A 15,232-nucleotide genomic window follows, 5' to 3' on the forward strand; every position below is an offset into this window, starting at 1 on the left:
GCGGGCAGCCGATTGCAGGCAGCAAAGGCGGGAAGAGCGCTTACTTGTGGCTTCGGCTGCTTTACTTTTGTGCAGTTTGCTGCTTATACTGTAGGTTAAGAACTAGCCATTCCAGCAGAATACGACTAATTCTGAAGTATTGCAGTTTGGTTTCCGCGTCAAGCCAGCTGTTTTCAAGTGCATTAGACGCAAGAAGTGTCATTGCACATGGTTTTGTTTGTTAGTTAGCCCGTTACTTGCAGACGTTGCAGTTTGCTTGCGGGCCTGTGTTGGACTAGCCGGCAAAAGCAATGGACCTCTGCTGTGACCACTTTGGCTATCTATATGCTGAAACTTCAATAATCGGCGCCTTCTGAGGAAACCGTGCCTAGGCGAGGCGAGGCGACCGATCGTGGGGACAGAATGCATGCGCGGAGGTCGCTTCGGCTGCTATTGGCAGCATTAATGGCTGCAGCAGTATCTGCACAGGAGCGCGGCGCGCAGCAACGAATGGTAGGCATGCTGGTCAAACGTGACTGGCCCCCGCGCACTTCGGTCCCGACGCCCATACCGACGTGCAACACCCTTCTCAAGTCTCCCTCAACCTTTCCCATCGCACCCTCCTTCCAACCTTCCCTCCTCCCACAACCGACGTCTCTTGTCTCCTTGCTCCTTTACCTGCTCCTTCCCTCCTTAAACTCCTCCATTCCCTCTTGCCTTCCTAAAACAAACTCGCAGCGCCGGCTCCCCGACGCGGCCGTCACCATAGACCTGTACGAGGTGTTGGGGCCGGACGCATACGCCAAGGGCGTCATATGGCAGGTGGGGGGGGACAGTGCGTGTGCGTGTAGGGGGGGGCAGCGGGTTAGGGAATGGGGGCAGCGGGTCAGGGAATGGGGGGTGCGGGAGGGGGCGGGGAGGGAGGGCACTGCCGCGTGTGGCTGTGTGGGTGTGCGGGTGTGCGGGCGTGCGGGTGCGGGTGCGGGGAGGGTTCCGGCATATGGGCCGACGGGCTGAGGAATGAAGGCTATACTTGGTGTCGGTGGGCTGGCGTTTGACTCTTCGAGGGGGGGGGCAACATGCACAAGAGCACCGGCGGGCTGAGCCACACCTCCTTCGCTTCGTTCATCCCTCGTCCCTTGTTCAAACCGCCATCTGAACGGCAGTCCCGCTTTCACACGTCTTTCCCCCAATTCCCCAACCGCCTTCTCCCCCTCCTACATGCGCGGCGCGGTATCCGGTGCGGCGCCTGCGCTCGTGGCGCGCAGGTGAGTACAAAGCAAGGCGGGTATAGGAAAGTCCAGCGGCGGTCGCGTTGCACTCGCATCCGCATATGCATCCGAGCGCTACTGAGCTATACGTGATCATCTTACTGACGTTACTACAATACGATCAACCTACTTAGAATAGTCTTTAGACAAAATGGGAGAGCAGCAGCAGCAGCGGCGGGTCTACGCGCTGGAGCTGGCCGCTGGACTTCACGGACATCGGTAACAACGCGTCTACGCTGCAACTGTACCTGCCTACGACTTCACTTCTTAATTAATCATGAATGTAACCCCTCCTCTCCCTCGACCTCACACCCACACGCACACCCACACATCACACATTCCTCGCTCCCCAGCCCGACACCTGCTACGCGCCAGTGAGCCAGCGAATGGACGACCCCAGCGAGGCCAACATAGCCCGACTGGAGGCGATGCTGGAGCAGGTGGGGAATGTGTGTGTGTGGGGTTTTTTTTATGGCGTGCGGGGGGTGGGTTGGAATGTGTGTGTGAGTGAGTGTGTGTGTTGGTGCGTGTGGGTGCGTGCGTGGGTGTGTATGTGAACTGGTGAATGTGGTGAATGTGGAGGGACCACCGGGTGTGGGTGAAAGCCCACGGGGAGTAACTCTGCCTGCGTGCCTTGCCCCAACGAGCTTTGATTCATGCGGCTCGGATGCGGTGGCATGGGGGCTTGGTTGCTTGCAGCCAGAGGCCTGAGCCCTGGGGCTCCTTTGACGCCCTTGTTTGGGTCCACTTGGCATGTTTTTATCACAATCCAATGCATGCACGCACACGCACACACGTACACTCACCGCAATTGTTCTTCTCTGTCACACAAACACATTGACAGGACCTGATCATAGCGCTGAGTAAGGCCACGGGGATACCCCCACAGGTGCGTGACATTGTGTGCATGTGTGTGTGTTAAAGAGCACAAGGAAAACGTTGCATGTGTGTGTGTGTGTGTGTGTTGGGGGGGGGGGGGTTGGGTTGGGGAGAGGGGGTCTGCAGATGCGTCTGTTCTGGGGTGTGGGGGCGGGGGGCATTGTTTTCTCACCATTTCCCGAGGGGCGAGACACGAGCACGGGGCTTGGGGTGGGGCGGGGCGGGGTAGGCTGGGGGCGGGGCGGGGGGCAGGTGCGGCGAGGTGCGGCTGGGGGCTGGGGGCTGAGGGCGAGGGGCTGGGGGCTGAGGGCAAGGGGCTGGGGGTGGGGCCGCAGGTGCGGCAAGGCAGCGCTGCAGGTCGAGGTGGATTTTTCCTGGGAAGGCTTTCTTTCGGGAGGAGGGGGGAGAGGTGATGTGCTTTGCGCCTTGACTCCACTCGAGCCCCTGACCCCTTCACCCCTCACCGACCCCATACCCACTCCGACCCCAAACCCCTGCCTCTGCGCCCCGGCTCCCCCGCAGCTGCTGAACCGCACCGTCAGCTTCCCGCAGCTGTACGGCATCCCCGGCTTCGACCAGGGCCGGCTGGAGCACGACCACGAGTACCGCAAGAAGGTGGGGGCGAGGGGGCTGGAGGGAAGGAGGGAAGGAGGGGGCTGCAAAGGGCGGAAAAGCGGGGGGTTTGTAGTTTTGTAGTTACCAGCCCAAACTAAACTAGCCCAAGCCAAACTACCCGGGAGGGGAGGCCATCTGTTCTTCATCAGCTTCTTCGAATGTACACGCACGCGCACGTGCAAGCACGGAAGCAAGCACGCACGCACGCACGCATGGAGTGTAATCCTTTCTTTTCGTGCTTCCCCGCCCCGCCTCCCGGCCCCCCTACAACACGTCTACTATGCGACTGCACCTGCCTACGACTTCACTTCTTAATTAATCATGAATGTAACCCCCCTACACAGGCGATGCGCGGCGCCTACTCGGACGCCTCCTACTGGCGCTGGCTGGAGCTGCAGAGCGAGGCCATCAACAGATACACCGTGTTCAACAGGTGGGCAGGGGGGGGGAGGGGGGAGGGGAGGGGAGGGGGGAGGAGGGGGAGGAGGAGGAGGGGGAGGAGGCGTGGGGGGATGGGGGGAGCAGGTGGGTGGAGGGGGAAGCGGTGGGTGGAGGAGGGAGCGGTGTGGATGGGGCAGTAGGAATGGGAAGGCAGGCGCGCGGGGGGCGGGTATTGTAAATACCAGCCCAGACGAAACCAAAACCAAGCTGAGTTTACATGAACGCTGGCAGGTGCTGTGACGCCCTTCATGTTTGGGCCCCCTAGCCGGACACTTTCCCCAACACGCACCCCCACACGCGCCTGCCCCCCCCCCCAGGGACCCGGCGACGCAGCAGCTGCCCATGGCGTGTCCCAACGCCACCATCACAGGTGCGTGCGTGCGTTTGCGTGCGTGTGTGTGTTGTTTGTGTGTGTGCTGGTGTGTGGGGTGGGGCGGCGGGACGTATACGTGCTTTCATTCCCCAACGTATATGCACACACAAACGTCCCCTCCCACGTCCCCCCGCCCCCCTCCCCCTCCCCACTCATCCTTCACACAGCGCTGGTGGGCAACGTGTCCAAGGTGGCTGCTGACGTGGACTGCGGCAACGCCTCGTCCGTCATCGCGAAGATGGGCTACTTCCTGGATCCAAACATCCAGATCCAAACCGTGTCGCAGCGCGTGATCCGGGATCCGGGCTGGTGCTCGGTGCGCTGGCAGTACTCGCCGTACGCCAAGTGGGTCAAGCAGGTGAGGGGGCTGGGGGCGGGTGTGGGGTTTTGATCGCGTGTGTGTGTGTGTGTGTGTGTGTGTGTGTGTGTGTGTGTGTGTGTGTGCGCGTGTGGAGCCTCTGCAGTGTTTTGTTTTGGGTGCGTGGACACTAAGGCGCATGGGGGCATGGGGAATCCTATTCTTGTTTGGGTTATGGTCGAGAGGAGGGGAAGGCGTGAGGGGAAGGGCGCGTGTGAGTCGAGCCCTGATGTCGCCTGCTTGCTTCACGTGGGTGTCGCATTGCCGCCTGGCACACCCTGCCACCCTGTCATGCCCTCTCACGCACCCGCGCCACCAACCCCCCACACACCCCTAACTGCCTAACCCCTACCCTACCTAACCCCAGGAGCGGCTGATGAAGCGGCTGCAGCCGCCGGGCGATGGCAGTAGCAGCAACAACGCCACCACCACCGGCAGTAGCAGCGGCAGTAGCACTGGCAGCAGCAGCCCTGGCAGTAGCATCCTCAACCGGGTGTTTGCGGGCGGCCAGCAGCGCTTCCGGTTTGACAACCGGCACAAGGACCGGCTGGTGTTCCTGTTTGACATGATGTACGAGATTAGTCATGGTGGGTTATGTTGGTTGGTGGGTCGGATAGTGGGTTTGGCCGGTCCGGATCTGGTTGAGATCTTCGTATGCCGGTTGTCGGTACTGGCCGCACTCTGTGCCGGTGGTCTGATTGCCATCTTTGCCACCCACGGCCACCCATTGCCACACACTGCCACACACTCGCCTTCCCCAGCCCCCCAACCCCGCCACCCAACCCCGCCACCCAACCCCCAGCCTTCAAGAACCAGCACTGGCTGGGCGCGGTGGTGCAGCAGAACCCCTTTGACATGTACGTCATCACCGACCTCATCACACGACTGCGGCCGGCGCTCATCATAGAGACGGGTGAGCGGGAGGGGGGAAATGGGTGAGGGGTGGGGGAGGGGAGTAGTTTACCAATGCCAAATCAACCAAGGCGGGCTGGGGGAGGGGGCTGGGAAGGCGGGGATGCGGGAGGGGGCTGGGATTATCTTCACCGCTCGCAAAGAGAAGCCAGGGGGGTTTAAAAGGGGATGGGGCGGGGCAGGGCGGGGCCTGGGGGGCTGAGGAGGGCGGGGGAAAAGGGGCTGGAGAGGGCGTTGGGTTGGGTGGAGCAGGGTGGTTACATGCCGAAGCCAACACGGCGACAGGTGGCTGGTGGTAGCAGGGGCTGTGATGGCGTGGCGTGGACATGAATAATCAAGTGTGTAAGAGAGCGCTAGGATAGAGTGTGTCGAGAGAGCGCCGGGGGTTAAGGCAGCACGTATGTCGCAACACAACATCTCACCACGGCACCGTGGCGTGCACCCCCGCCCCCAACCCCCGCCCCCGCCCCCTACGCCTTCATTTCTTAAATCATCATGAATGTAACCCCCGCCCCCAACCCCAACCCCTGCCCCCTGCTGCCCCTCCTGCTACTGCTGCTGCTGCTGCTGCAGGCACAGCCAACGGCGGCAGCGCGCTGCTGTGGGCCAGCATGCTGGAACTCAACAGCCTCAGCACGGACCCCGGCAGTAGCACCGGCAATAGCAGTAGCAGCAGCGGCAGTAGCAGTGAGGGCAGCAGCGGCAGTAGCAGCGGCAGCAGCTACCGGCCGCGCGTGATCACGCTGGATGTGAACGAGCCGGGTCTGACCAGCTGGGCAGGTACTAACACCTTCCACCCGGTCAACAACAGCCTGTGGGCCAAATACGTCACATTCATAAAGGCGCGTACGTGTGGGGGGGGGGAGCGTGCTGGAGAGCTGTGTCTGGCTGTCGTTTGTGACACCCTGCTGCCTCTCTCCCGCTGCCTCCCGCCCTGACTGCCCAGCGCCCTTCCCTCTCCCCTCCTCAACGCCCCTGCTGTACCCATGTGCCTGGCTACAACTCCCCTTCTTCCTAGCTAATCATAAATACAATCCCCTTCCCTTCCTACCTCCTCCCCCACCCCTCCATCTCATGCCTGCCAGGGCTCCTCTGTGGGTGAGGCGGCTCTGTCTCAGGTGCGTGCCGCCGCCGCCGCCGCCGCCGCCCAGGGGCCGGTGCTGGTGCTGCTGGATAGCGACCACACGCAGGAGCACGTGCTGGTGAGGGGGGGGGGGTTGAGGGATTGGGGGAGGGGGAGGAGGGAGGGGAGGGGGGGGGAGGGGGAGGGAGGGGTTATAAATGCCAGGCCAAACTAAAGCAAACCAACTAAAACGAGGGGGAGGTAGCCGTTCTTGAATGAGGGGGGGGGGGCGGGAGGGGGGATGGGGAGGGGAAAGTTATATGCACGCGGCCGGGGAAGGAGGGAGGGTGGGTAAAGGGGCTGGCCATTTGCCGGAGCCTAACAGCCTTTGGCAATGCATACCTGTACCCACTCCGCCCCCCAATCCATATCTTCGGCTACCTGCCCTCCCCTGCTACCACCTCCCCTGCTGCCCCGCCGCAGCTTGAGGCCAAGAGCTACTGCCCGCTGGTCACCCCGGGCAGCTACTGCATCGTGGAGGTGGGTGGGGGGTGGAGGAGGAGGGAGAGGGGGGAAAGGTTGTTGGCTCCATGTTGGGGAGGACAACGTGGCGACCGCACGACCGCGACCTCCCTCCCGCCTGCCTGCCTGCCTGCCTGCCTGCCTGCCTGCCTGCCTGCCTGCCTGCCTGCCTGCCTGCCTGCCTGCCCACCCCCGCGATCTGTTGTTCCTATCTTCTCTTACCAAGTACGCAACCCCCTCTTCCCTCCCTCTCGCCATATCCCCCCCCCCCACACACACACACACGCCAACACACACACACGCACTCCCTCCCAGGACACCAAGCTCAGTCGCTTCAGTGTGGTGGACGGCCCCACACCCGCCATCGCCCGCTTCCTGGAGGCGCACCCAGAGCTGGGATTCCAGGTGGGGTGGTGGGGGGGGGGGGGGGGGTGGAGAAGGGGGGGTGCTGGGCGGTGGTGTGGGATGGAAGTACTGTGTGTTTGCCAATGTGTGCTCGCTCTGCTTTGTGTATGCTCGCTCTGCTTTGTGTGTGTGTGTGTGTGTGTGTGTGTGTGTGTGTGTGTGTGTGTGTGTGTGTGTGTGTGTGTGTGTGTGTGTGTGTGTGTACAACTGGTTCACTCATCCCGCTCCCGCCAACCACCCATGCGCCAACCGCCAACCGCCAACCGCCCCCTCCCAACCGCCCGCCCCCCCCCCCAGGTGGACCGGCTGCGTGAGCCCTTCTACTCGCAGCACGTGGGCGGATACCTGCGCCGCAGCAACACCACCAACACCAACACCACCAACACCAACACCGCAACAACGGCAGCAGCAGCAGCAGCAGCAGCAGCAGCAGCAGGGGCAGGGGCAGGGGCGGCAGTGGGGGCGGGGTCAGCAGGGCCAGGTGCAGTGGGTGGTCGGAGGGCGCTGCATGAGGCGACGACGGCTGCGGCGGCTGCTTCCTTGGGCGGGCTTGGCGGTGGGTCACAGGCGGCGGCGGCAGCGGCTGAGGAGGAAGGGGAGTGGGAGGGGGGAGGCGAGTGGAAGGGAGAGGAGGGAGGAGGGGAGGAGGAGTCCTACTATTACTACGATGATGATGACAGCGAAAGCGACCCAACGTATGGGGCAGCGGCAGATTCAGCGGCAGATTCAGCGGCGGCGGCGGCGGTGACAGGCGCGGTGGCAAGCCGCAGCCTGCAGCAGGCCACGGGCGACGGCAGTAGCAGTGGCGGCGGCGCCGCCGGTGGCGGCAGTAGCAGTGGCGGCGGCGCCGCCGGTGGCGGCAGTAGCAGTGGCGGCAGTAGCGGCAGTAGCAGTGGCGGCAGTAGTGGCGGGCGGCGGCTGCTGCCTCAGGGCGTTGTGCCCATCAACCTGTACGAGTTGCTGGGGCCCAGCAAGTACTCACACGGCGTGGCGTGGCAGGTGGGGGGGGCGGGGGCGGGGGCGGGGTTGTGTAGGGGGGGGATGCGTGTGCGTGTTGTCCGTGTGCGTGCTTTTTTTAACCTGTATCATGTTAACTAGTCATGCATGGAACCCTCACCACTGTTCCCAATGCCATACCCTGCTGCCAAACCCCCGCCCCCCGTACCTTTGTACCAATGTTTGCAACCCCCCGCTGCAGCCGCCGACCTGCTACGCGGCGGCGGCGCAGCACCTGGGGACCGCCAGCGACGGCGAGGCGCGGCTGACCGCATTGGAGGCGTCACTGGAGAAGGTACGTGTGTGTGTTTTTGTGTGTGTATGTGTGTAAGTGATGTGCGTGTGTGTGAGTAATGTGCGTGTGTGTGAGTAATGTGCGTGTGTGTGTGTGTGTGTTTGGCTGACGTGTGCGTGTGCGTGTGCGTGTGTGCATGTGTTTGTTAGATAAGCGCAAGAGGAAGGGGTCCGCACCGTGCGTGTGTGCATTGTGGAGGGACACCATTGGGGGCTTGCTGGCGGGCAGCACGAGAGATGGAGCAGCGCAGCACAATGGCACGGCGTGGCAACACGCACAGGGCAGCAGGGCATAGCACGCGGGGCACACCCGTGTGCAGCTGATGGTGTTGCTGACAGCGACGATAATCCACGTGGCACACCCCCTCTGATGGGCTTGGTTTTCTGTGGGCTTGTTTTTACAACCCCTTCCCACCGATGCTCTTACACTCTGTTCACAATGCCTTATAACGTCGCAACCCCTGTCAGGACCTGTTGGCGGCCCTGAGTGAGGCCACTGGCGTGCCCGTGTCGGTGAGCCGAGTGGAGTGGGGGAGTAAGTGAGGGAGGAAGTGGGGGAGGGAGCGCGTGGGGGAAGGGAGCGAGTGGGGGAGGGAGCGAGTGGGGGAGCGAGTGGTGTGCGGGGGGGAGGGAGTGGAGTGGGGGAGGGAGCGAGTGAGGGGGGGGGGGGGAGGGAGTGGAGTGGGGGAGGGAGCGAGTGAGGGGGGGGGGGGAAGCGTGGGAGCGAGTGGGGGAGCGAGTGGGGGAGGGAGTGGGGAAGCGAGTGGGGGAGGGAGTGCGGCTACACCACGGCCGCATGCCGCACACCAGGGCCACCAACAGCGCCACCAACAGCACCCGTCCGAAGCAGCACATAACCCCGCCTCCTCTCACACCTCTCACTCACAGGCAAAGTGTGTGTGCGTGTGTGTATGTGTGCATGTGTGTGTATGTATGTGTGTGCGTGTGTGTGTGTGTGTGTATATGTTTGTGTCACGACCCCTCATTGTGCCTTCCTACCCTTCATACTCATCAAATGCCCCTGCTTGTATCCTGTTCCCAACCTTCAACCTTGCACACCCCCTTTTGCCCGCCTCCCCTCCCCTCTTCCTCCCTCCCTCACCCTGGGCCCCAGTCGCTGGACGGCGGCTCCAGCTTCCCGCTGGCCTCGGGACTGGTGCCGTCACTCAACCAGGCGCTCATTGAGAGCAGCTGGGACACCGCCTACTCGGTGGGGGCAGGCTGGGGGCAGGGTGGGGGGGCAGGTGGGGGTGGGGGGTGTAGGGGTAGGGTGGGGGGTGGGCGGGTGTAGGGGTAGGGGTAGGGTGGGGGGGGGGTGGGCGGGTGTAGGGTGTAGGGTGTAGGGCGGGGTCCATTCCTGGAGGAAATCGCCAGTTGCAGCAAGAAAGGGGTGGGGTGGTCATACATACAGATGTCGGCAGCAAGTGTCACGAGGAGGATGCAGGAAAGGAACACACTCTCGTTCTCTCCCTCTCATTCGCGCGTGTAAACACAAGCACACATATACACACACATCATTCGCGCGCTTGCAACCCCTGCTGCCTGCAGCGGGCGGCGCTGCGGCGTGTGAGTGCCGACCCGCGCTACTGGCGCTGGCAGCGGCTGGCCTCGGCGGCGGTGGGCCGGCACCTGGTGCTGGGAGCCAACCCCGGCAGCGGCGCGCTGAGGGTGGCGGCGGCGTGCATGAGCGAGCAGGTCAAAGGTGAATGGGTGGGGTGGGGATTGATGAGAGGTGGGGGAGGGGTTGGTTTACACCATTCCCAGATGGAGCGTGAGGGGGCAGGCGGAGGAGGGGAGTGAGATTGGTCCCGCACAGGGCAACAGGGCTTGAAGCTCGGCTTACACCTGTTGAAACCAGGAAACGCAAAACCTGCCGAACCGCAAACAACAATACTGCTGCATGCAACAACAACAATGAGCACTAAGGTAACGCGGAACACAGTAACACTCGTGAGTAACACTCAACTCACGACCAACACAGCGACTCGGGCACACCACAATCCCACACCACAATCCACTCGCAGCCCTGCTGGGTGCCAATCTAGAGGACGCTTTCGGCCCCGGCCTGGACTGCAGCCCCGACGCCCTCGTCAGCAGCAGCGGCAGTAGCAGCAGCGGCAGTAGCAGCAACGCCGGTGCCGTCGGCGGCGGCGGCAACAGCAACAGCAGTAGCAGTAGCACGCTGCTGGGCGCGGTGGGGTTGTTTCCCTACGCGCAGGCCAGTGTGCGGGCCAGTGTGCGACGTGTGGTTCGCGACCCGGGCTGGTGCCCCGCCCACCCCGCCTACAGCCCCTACGGCCTGTGGCTCAAGAAGGTGGGGGGCGGGGGGTGGACAGGTTGTAGGGGTGGACGGGTGTAGGAGTGGACGGGTGTAGGGAAGGGTGGGGCGGTGCGCGGCGGAGTGGGGTGTGGCGGTGGAAGTGTGTAGGAGTGGACGGGTGTAGGGGCGAGTGGGGCGGTGCGCGGCGGAGTGGGATGTGGGGTAGGGTGGGGCGGTGTGGGGATGGTAAGCGGGTGGGCCGGACGTGCGTGCGCGGATGTTGCGGATGGGCGTGGCGCCTCACTGCTGCTGTCAGCCACCAAACATTCCTGTTGCTGCTGCCGGCTGCATTGCCACTCATCACCATATGCTATACACACGTGTGTCACCCCACCCCCCAAAACCCCACCCCCACTCCACACCACACACAGGCCCGCATTGTGGCCCCGCCCCAGAGCCCCGACGACGTGCGTTTCAACGTGCCCGATGCACACCAGGTGGGTTGGGGCCTTTGGGAGGGGGGGGGAGGCGAGGGAGGGGCACCCCGGGTTTCTTACTTCTGTGGCGGTCACCCCACCACCTCTCTCACGCACACACGCACTCCCCCAGCCACCCCCAAAACACAAACAAACACACCCCGCCTTCCTTTCTTACACGCCCCTTTAGCCCCCCCAACACACACACACACACACACACACACACACACACACACACACACACACACACACACACACACACACACACGCTGCCCCCCGCCCCCGCCCCCGCCCCCCCCCCCGCCCCCCCCAAAGGACCGGCTGCTGTTCCTGTTCGACCTGCTGTACGAGGCCGAGGCCGCCTTCAAGCGCCAGTACTGGCTGGGCGCGGTGGCGCAGCAGGTGGGCGGGTGGCGAGGATGACTAGAAAAGCGGTACGGGGAGGGGGGGGTATGTGCCTGGGCCCAATGGAAAAAGTCCCAGTTATTATCAGAAAGCCCAAGGTGTGGGGTGGGTTTACGTGTGTGTGTGTGTGTGTGTGGTAGGCCGCCCTCTTGGCTGCTGTGCTCGTTCCACCGTGTTGCCCCTCCGGCCCCCTGCCAACGCCGTTGCCCTCCCTCCTACTAAACACACATACACCCAAACACACACACCCACACACAGAACCCGTTCGACATGTACGCCCTCACCGACATCATCCACCACGTCCAGCCCGACCTCATCATTGAGACAGGTGCGTGCGTGGGTGGGTGCCTGGGTGGGTGGAATGCGTGCGTGCGTGCGTGCGTGCGTGCGTGCGTGGAATGCGTTGGTGGGTGGGGCTTTGGAGGCGGGGCTTTGCGCAAGGCGTCGGTGAGGTGTGAGATGTGGGCTGAAGCCAGGGTACGGCATGTAGCAGTGCGCCATGTGTTTGTGTGTGTATGTGTGTGTGTGTGTGTGTGTGTGTGTGTGTGTGTGTGTGTGTGTGTGTGTGTGTGTGTGTGTGTGTGTGCGCGCCTGAGTGCTGGAGGCCGCCGCCTGCTGTTTTTTAGCGCTACTGCCCCCGCCCCCTCTCCTGTTATTGCTGCAGGCACGGCCAACGGCGGCAGCGCCCTCATCTGGGCCAGCGTGCTTGAGCTGATGAAGTACAGCCACCGGGAAGGCAGTAGCAACAGCAGCAGTAGCAGTAGCAACAGCAACAGCGGCAGTAGCAGCGGCAGTAGCAGTAGCGGCAGTAGCGGCCGTCAGGCACGTGTGTTGAGTGTGGACCTGGTACACCCCACCAAGGCGCACTGGGCGGGGGAGGGACAGCCCACAGCCGACCCCACGCAACATCCGCTGTGGCGAAAGTACGTCACCTTCATCCAGGTGCGTGTGGGGTAAAAGAGCACAAGGACATCAAAGCGTGTTGTGTGTGTGCGTGTGTGTGTAAGTGTGCGTTTGGCTGTGTTCGCCGAGTGTGTTTTTATGTGTGCGGTAGCGTGTGGCTGCTTGCGCGTGTTGAAGGGCACATTGACTTGTCTCACCGGATTCCCAAGGGCACAAAGGTCTTGCCAGCACGAAAACCTATCCAAACACACACCCCACGCAACCCCATCCCACCACCGCCCCCCACACTGGCTACAACTCCGCTTCTTCTTTATTAATTATGAACGCAACCCGCCACCACCCCATCCTACCCCACCTCTCCTCCACCTCTCCACCACCTCCAGGGCTCCTCCACCAGTGCCCCTGTGCTGCAGCAGCTGCGGCAGGCGGCGGCGGCGGCGGCCCGTGTGGTGGTGTTCCTGGACAGCGGCCACGAGGCGCAGCACGTGCGGGTAGGAGGGGGCGGGGGGGGGTGAGAGAGGGGAGGCGGAGGGTTGGAGAGAGGGAGGCGGAGGGTGTGGGAGAGGGAGGCGGGCGCAGGGAGGGGAGGGGTGTGAGGGAGAGAGCGGGCTGGGCTGGCTGGGGTGGTGGGGGGCCTGGGTGTGTGTGTGTGTGTGTGTGTGTGTGTGTGTGTGTGTGTGTGTGTGTGTGTGTGTGTGTGTGTGTGTGTGTGTGTGTGTGTGTGTGTGTGTGTGTGTGTGTGTGTGTGTGTGTGTGTGTGTGTGTGTGTGTGTGTGTGTAAGTACCAGCCCAAACTAAACCAAGCCCAACGCATAGGGGGGATACGGAGCTGGCGTGGGGGGCGGCTGTGTGTGTGTGTGTGTGTGTGTGTGTGTGTGTGTGTGTGTGTGTGTGTGTGTGTGTGTGTGTGTGTGTGTGTGTGTGTGTGTGTGTGACTACGGTTTCCACGGTTATTCTGCCAGATCACGTGAATCGTGTATCTGGTATAACCAACGACAGGGCTCTCAAACGAGGGCTGCCGTGACCTGGCGTTTCCCCGGCAGAGCGCAAACAGCTCTGGAGTCCACAGGGCAACGCACTCCGACCCTTCACCGCGCCAGTAATCCTTGCGGAATTACTACCGGTGTAACAACCTCAGACCCAGCGGGGCGAGCTACCTCTTAAAAAACCAGGCGGGCAGACAAAAAACAGCAAACATAACAAAACACGCAGCACGCGACAGCACGCGAAAGCACGACCACAGTGGCTGCGGGGCTGAGTCCTACGACCCGGCAGCCTGCACGACCTCAACCGCAACCTAACCAGCTCTCGACGCCAGGGCAGACAATGCCTAAGGGCAGCCACAAACGCGTCTGGCCACTAGGCCGGTCCAGGCCGTAAGACCCGGGGTGTTGCAGCAACCAATACACCCTCTCAGGCATAAAAACCCCGCAAACCTGGCCCTGCTCCCACGGGCGTAAAACAAAAAAACCCTTCGCCTGCCCACTAAGCTCCCCCGCTGACCCTCTCGTATGCCACTGCTTCAGTGGCTCATGTTAGTGCTCACGCGCTTCTCCTAAGGGCTGATCCCTTTCAAGCCTCCAGCTCCATAGTGTGTGTGTGATTGGAGGCAACTGGCTTGAGCCGAGCAAGCGGGCGAAACAAAGCACCCCTCACCTCCTCACCTCCTCACCTCCCCCTTCAGGCTGAGATGGACGCGCTGTGTGGCCTGGTGACCAACGGCAGCTATTGCGTGGTGCAGGTGAGGGGATGAGGGGGAGGAGGGGAAGGGGGAGGAGCGGGAGGCGCCGGGTAGTAAATGTGGCGGCAGACAAGGCACACAGACTGCACACAGAAGGCACACATGGTCCTGAAGCCTGCTGGTTTTAGGCTGGTGACGTTTGCTACACATCACACAACCGCATCAAACAACACACACCACACCACACCGCACCCCACACACCACAGGACACCAAGATCAGCCGCTTCAGTGCCTTTGGCGGCCCCCGAGCAGCCGTGTCCGCATTCCTCAAACACCACGGCGCCGCCGGGGCTGGCACCGCAGACACTTCTGCCGGCACCGGGACCTCCGCCTCCGGCACCTCCGGCACCCCTGCCACTGGCCGCTGGCGGCTGGACCGGGACCGCGAGCCCTTCTACACGCACCACCCCGGGGGCTACCTGCAGAGGGTGGTGCCCTAGGTGGGGGCGGTGTGTGTGTGTGTGTGTGTGTGTGTGTGTGTGTGTGTGTGTGTGTGTGTGTGTGTGTGTGTGTGTGTGTGTGTGTTGGGGGAGTTTGTGCAGGGGGGGACGTGTGGACGTGTGTGGGCGGTGTGTGTGGTGTGTGTGGGGGGGGGGCAGGGCCAGGGCCGCAGGATGGCGGCAGGGACTGTGGGAGCAGCAGGTGTGATGGTGGTGGTGGCGCGGCGGGCTGCAGCGGGGTCCGGGCCCAGGCGCTCAGGAACGGACATGGGTGCGCGAGGCATCGGCCTGGTGGTGGTGCACCTGCAGGTGGGTGGTGGGTGTGATGTATGAGAGGCGTGGGCGGAGGATGGGGCCCGGGGGCCGGGGCACCGCACAGGGACATCTTTCGCGGCTAGAGGATGCGCGCGTTTCTTGTGTTCTGACAATGACGCGGACGGCTGTAAACGCGCGCGCTGAAGTACTGTACGTAGTGGCACTGTTCGTTAAAGTGATGGGATTGTGTGTTTGTGTGTGATCTGACTGGTCGTGATCGGCGGGCGGCGAAACCGCAATGCAACCGCAACCGCGTGCGAGTACTGATGGACAATGCTGGTGCGCACAGCAAGACAGGACAAACTAGTACTGGTGCGCAAAGCAAGACAGCTGGAATGAATGGAAGTATGCGTTGATGTGCTACGGTATAAGCCTGTTAGTATTTCATGCTGTCGTCCGCCGCGGTCCCCGATTCCCGGTTAGTTCCGCGGTGTGCGAGCTAGCGAGCGAGGGCGGGTGGCCCGTCCAAGTAAGGTAGGGCCGCCGTCAGGCCTTCTCCCCACACCTTTCTTGGGGCGGCACGCACCCTCGCTCACTCCCCCGGCGGCCGCGCGTTCGAGCGGCCGTTCCTCCAAGTCCAGGCT

At 62.8% G+C, this 15,232-nt stretch overlaps 1 protein-coding gene across 1 annotated transcript; it reads left to right on the forward strand.

Annotated features, from left to right (window-relative positions):
• The first annotated feature begins 93 nt into the window (after positions 1 to 93).
• On the forward strand, positions 94 to 15,145 carry CHLRE_10g455190v5 (uncharacterized protein). Its single transcript, XM_043067046.1, has 27 exons — positions 94 to 492; positions 718 to 801; positions 1,604 to 1,690; positions 2,095 to 2,139; positions 2,652 to 2,744; positions 3,089 to 3,177; positions 3,503 to 3,555; positions 3,726 to 3,916; positions 4,284 to 4,503; positions 4,719 to 4,829; positions 5,402 to 5,670; positions 5,914 to 6,030; positions 6,375 to 6,431; positions 6,729 to 6,818; positions 7,116 to 7,817; positions 8,017 to 8,109; positions 8,577 to 8,621; positions 9,223 to 9,318; positions 9,657 to 9,810; positions 10,133 to 10,422; positions 10,800 to 10,865; positions 11,160 to 11,246; positions 11,508 to 11,577; positions 11,914 to 12,191; positions 12,536 to 12,643; positions 13,837 to 13,893; positions 14,100 to 15,145. Exons 1-27 carry the CDS (start codon positions 445 to 447, stop codon positions 14,331 to 14,333), a joined length of 3,834 nt encoding a protein of 1,277 aa, XP_042920443.1. The 5' UTR covers positions 94 to 444; the 3' UTR covers positions 14,334 to 15,145.
• Positions 15,146 to 15,232: the final 87 nt, after the last annotated feature.

This window comes from Chlamydomonas reinhardtii, chromosome 10 (assembly GCF_000002595.2).
Source record: "Chlamydomonas reinhardtii strain CC-503 cw92 mt+ chromosome 10, whole genome shotgun sequence".
Taxonomy (NCBI): Eukaryota; Viridiplantae; Chlorophyta; class Chlorophyceae; order Chlamydomonadales; family Chlamydomonadaceae; genus Chlamydomonas; species Chlamydomonas reinhardtii.

Excerpts from the sequence above, each read along its gene's own strand:
- CHLRE_10g455190v5 (XM_043067046.1), top strand. The coding sequence starts at position 445 with ATGGCTGCAGCAGTATCTGCACAGGAGCGCGGCGCGCAGCAACGAATG. Across the intron at positions 3,917-4,283 it reads ACGCCAAGTGGGTCAAGCAG|GAGCGGCTGATGAAGCGGCT; the intron begins GTGAGGGGGCTG and ends ACCTAACCCCAG. Across the intron at positions 4,830-5,401 it reads GGCGCTCATCATAGAGACGG|GCACAGCCAACGGCGGCAGC; the intron begins GTGAGCGGGAGG and ends CTGCTGCTGCAG.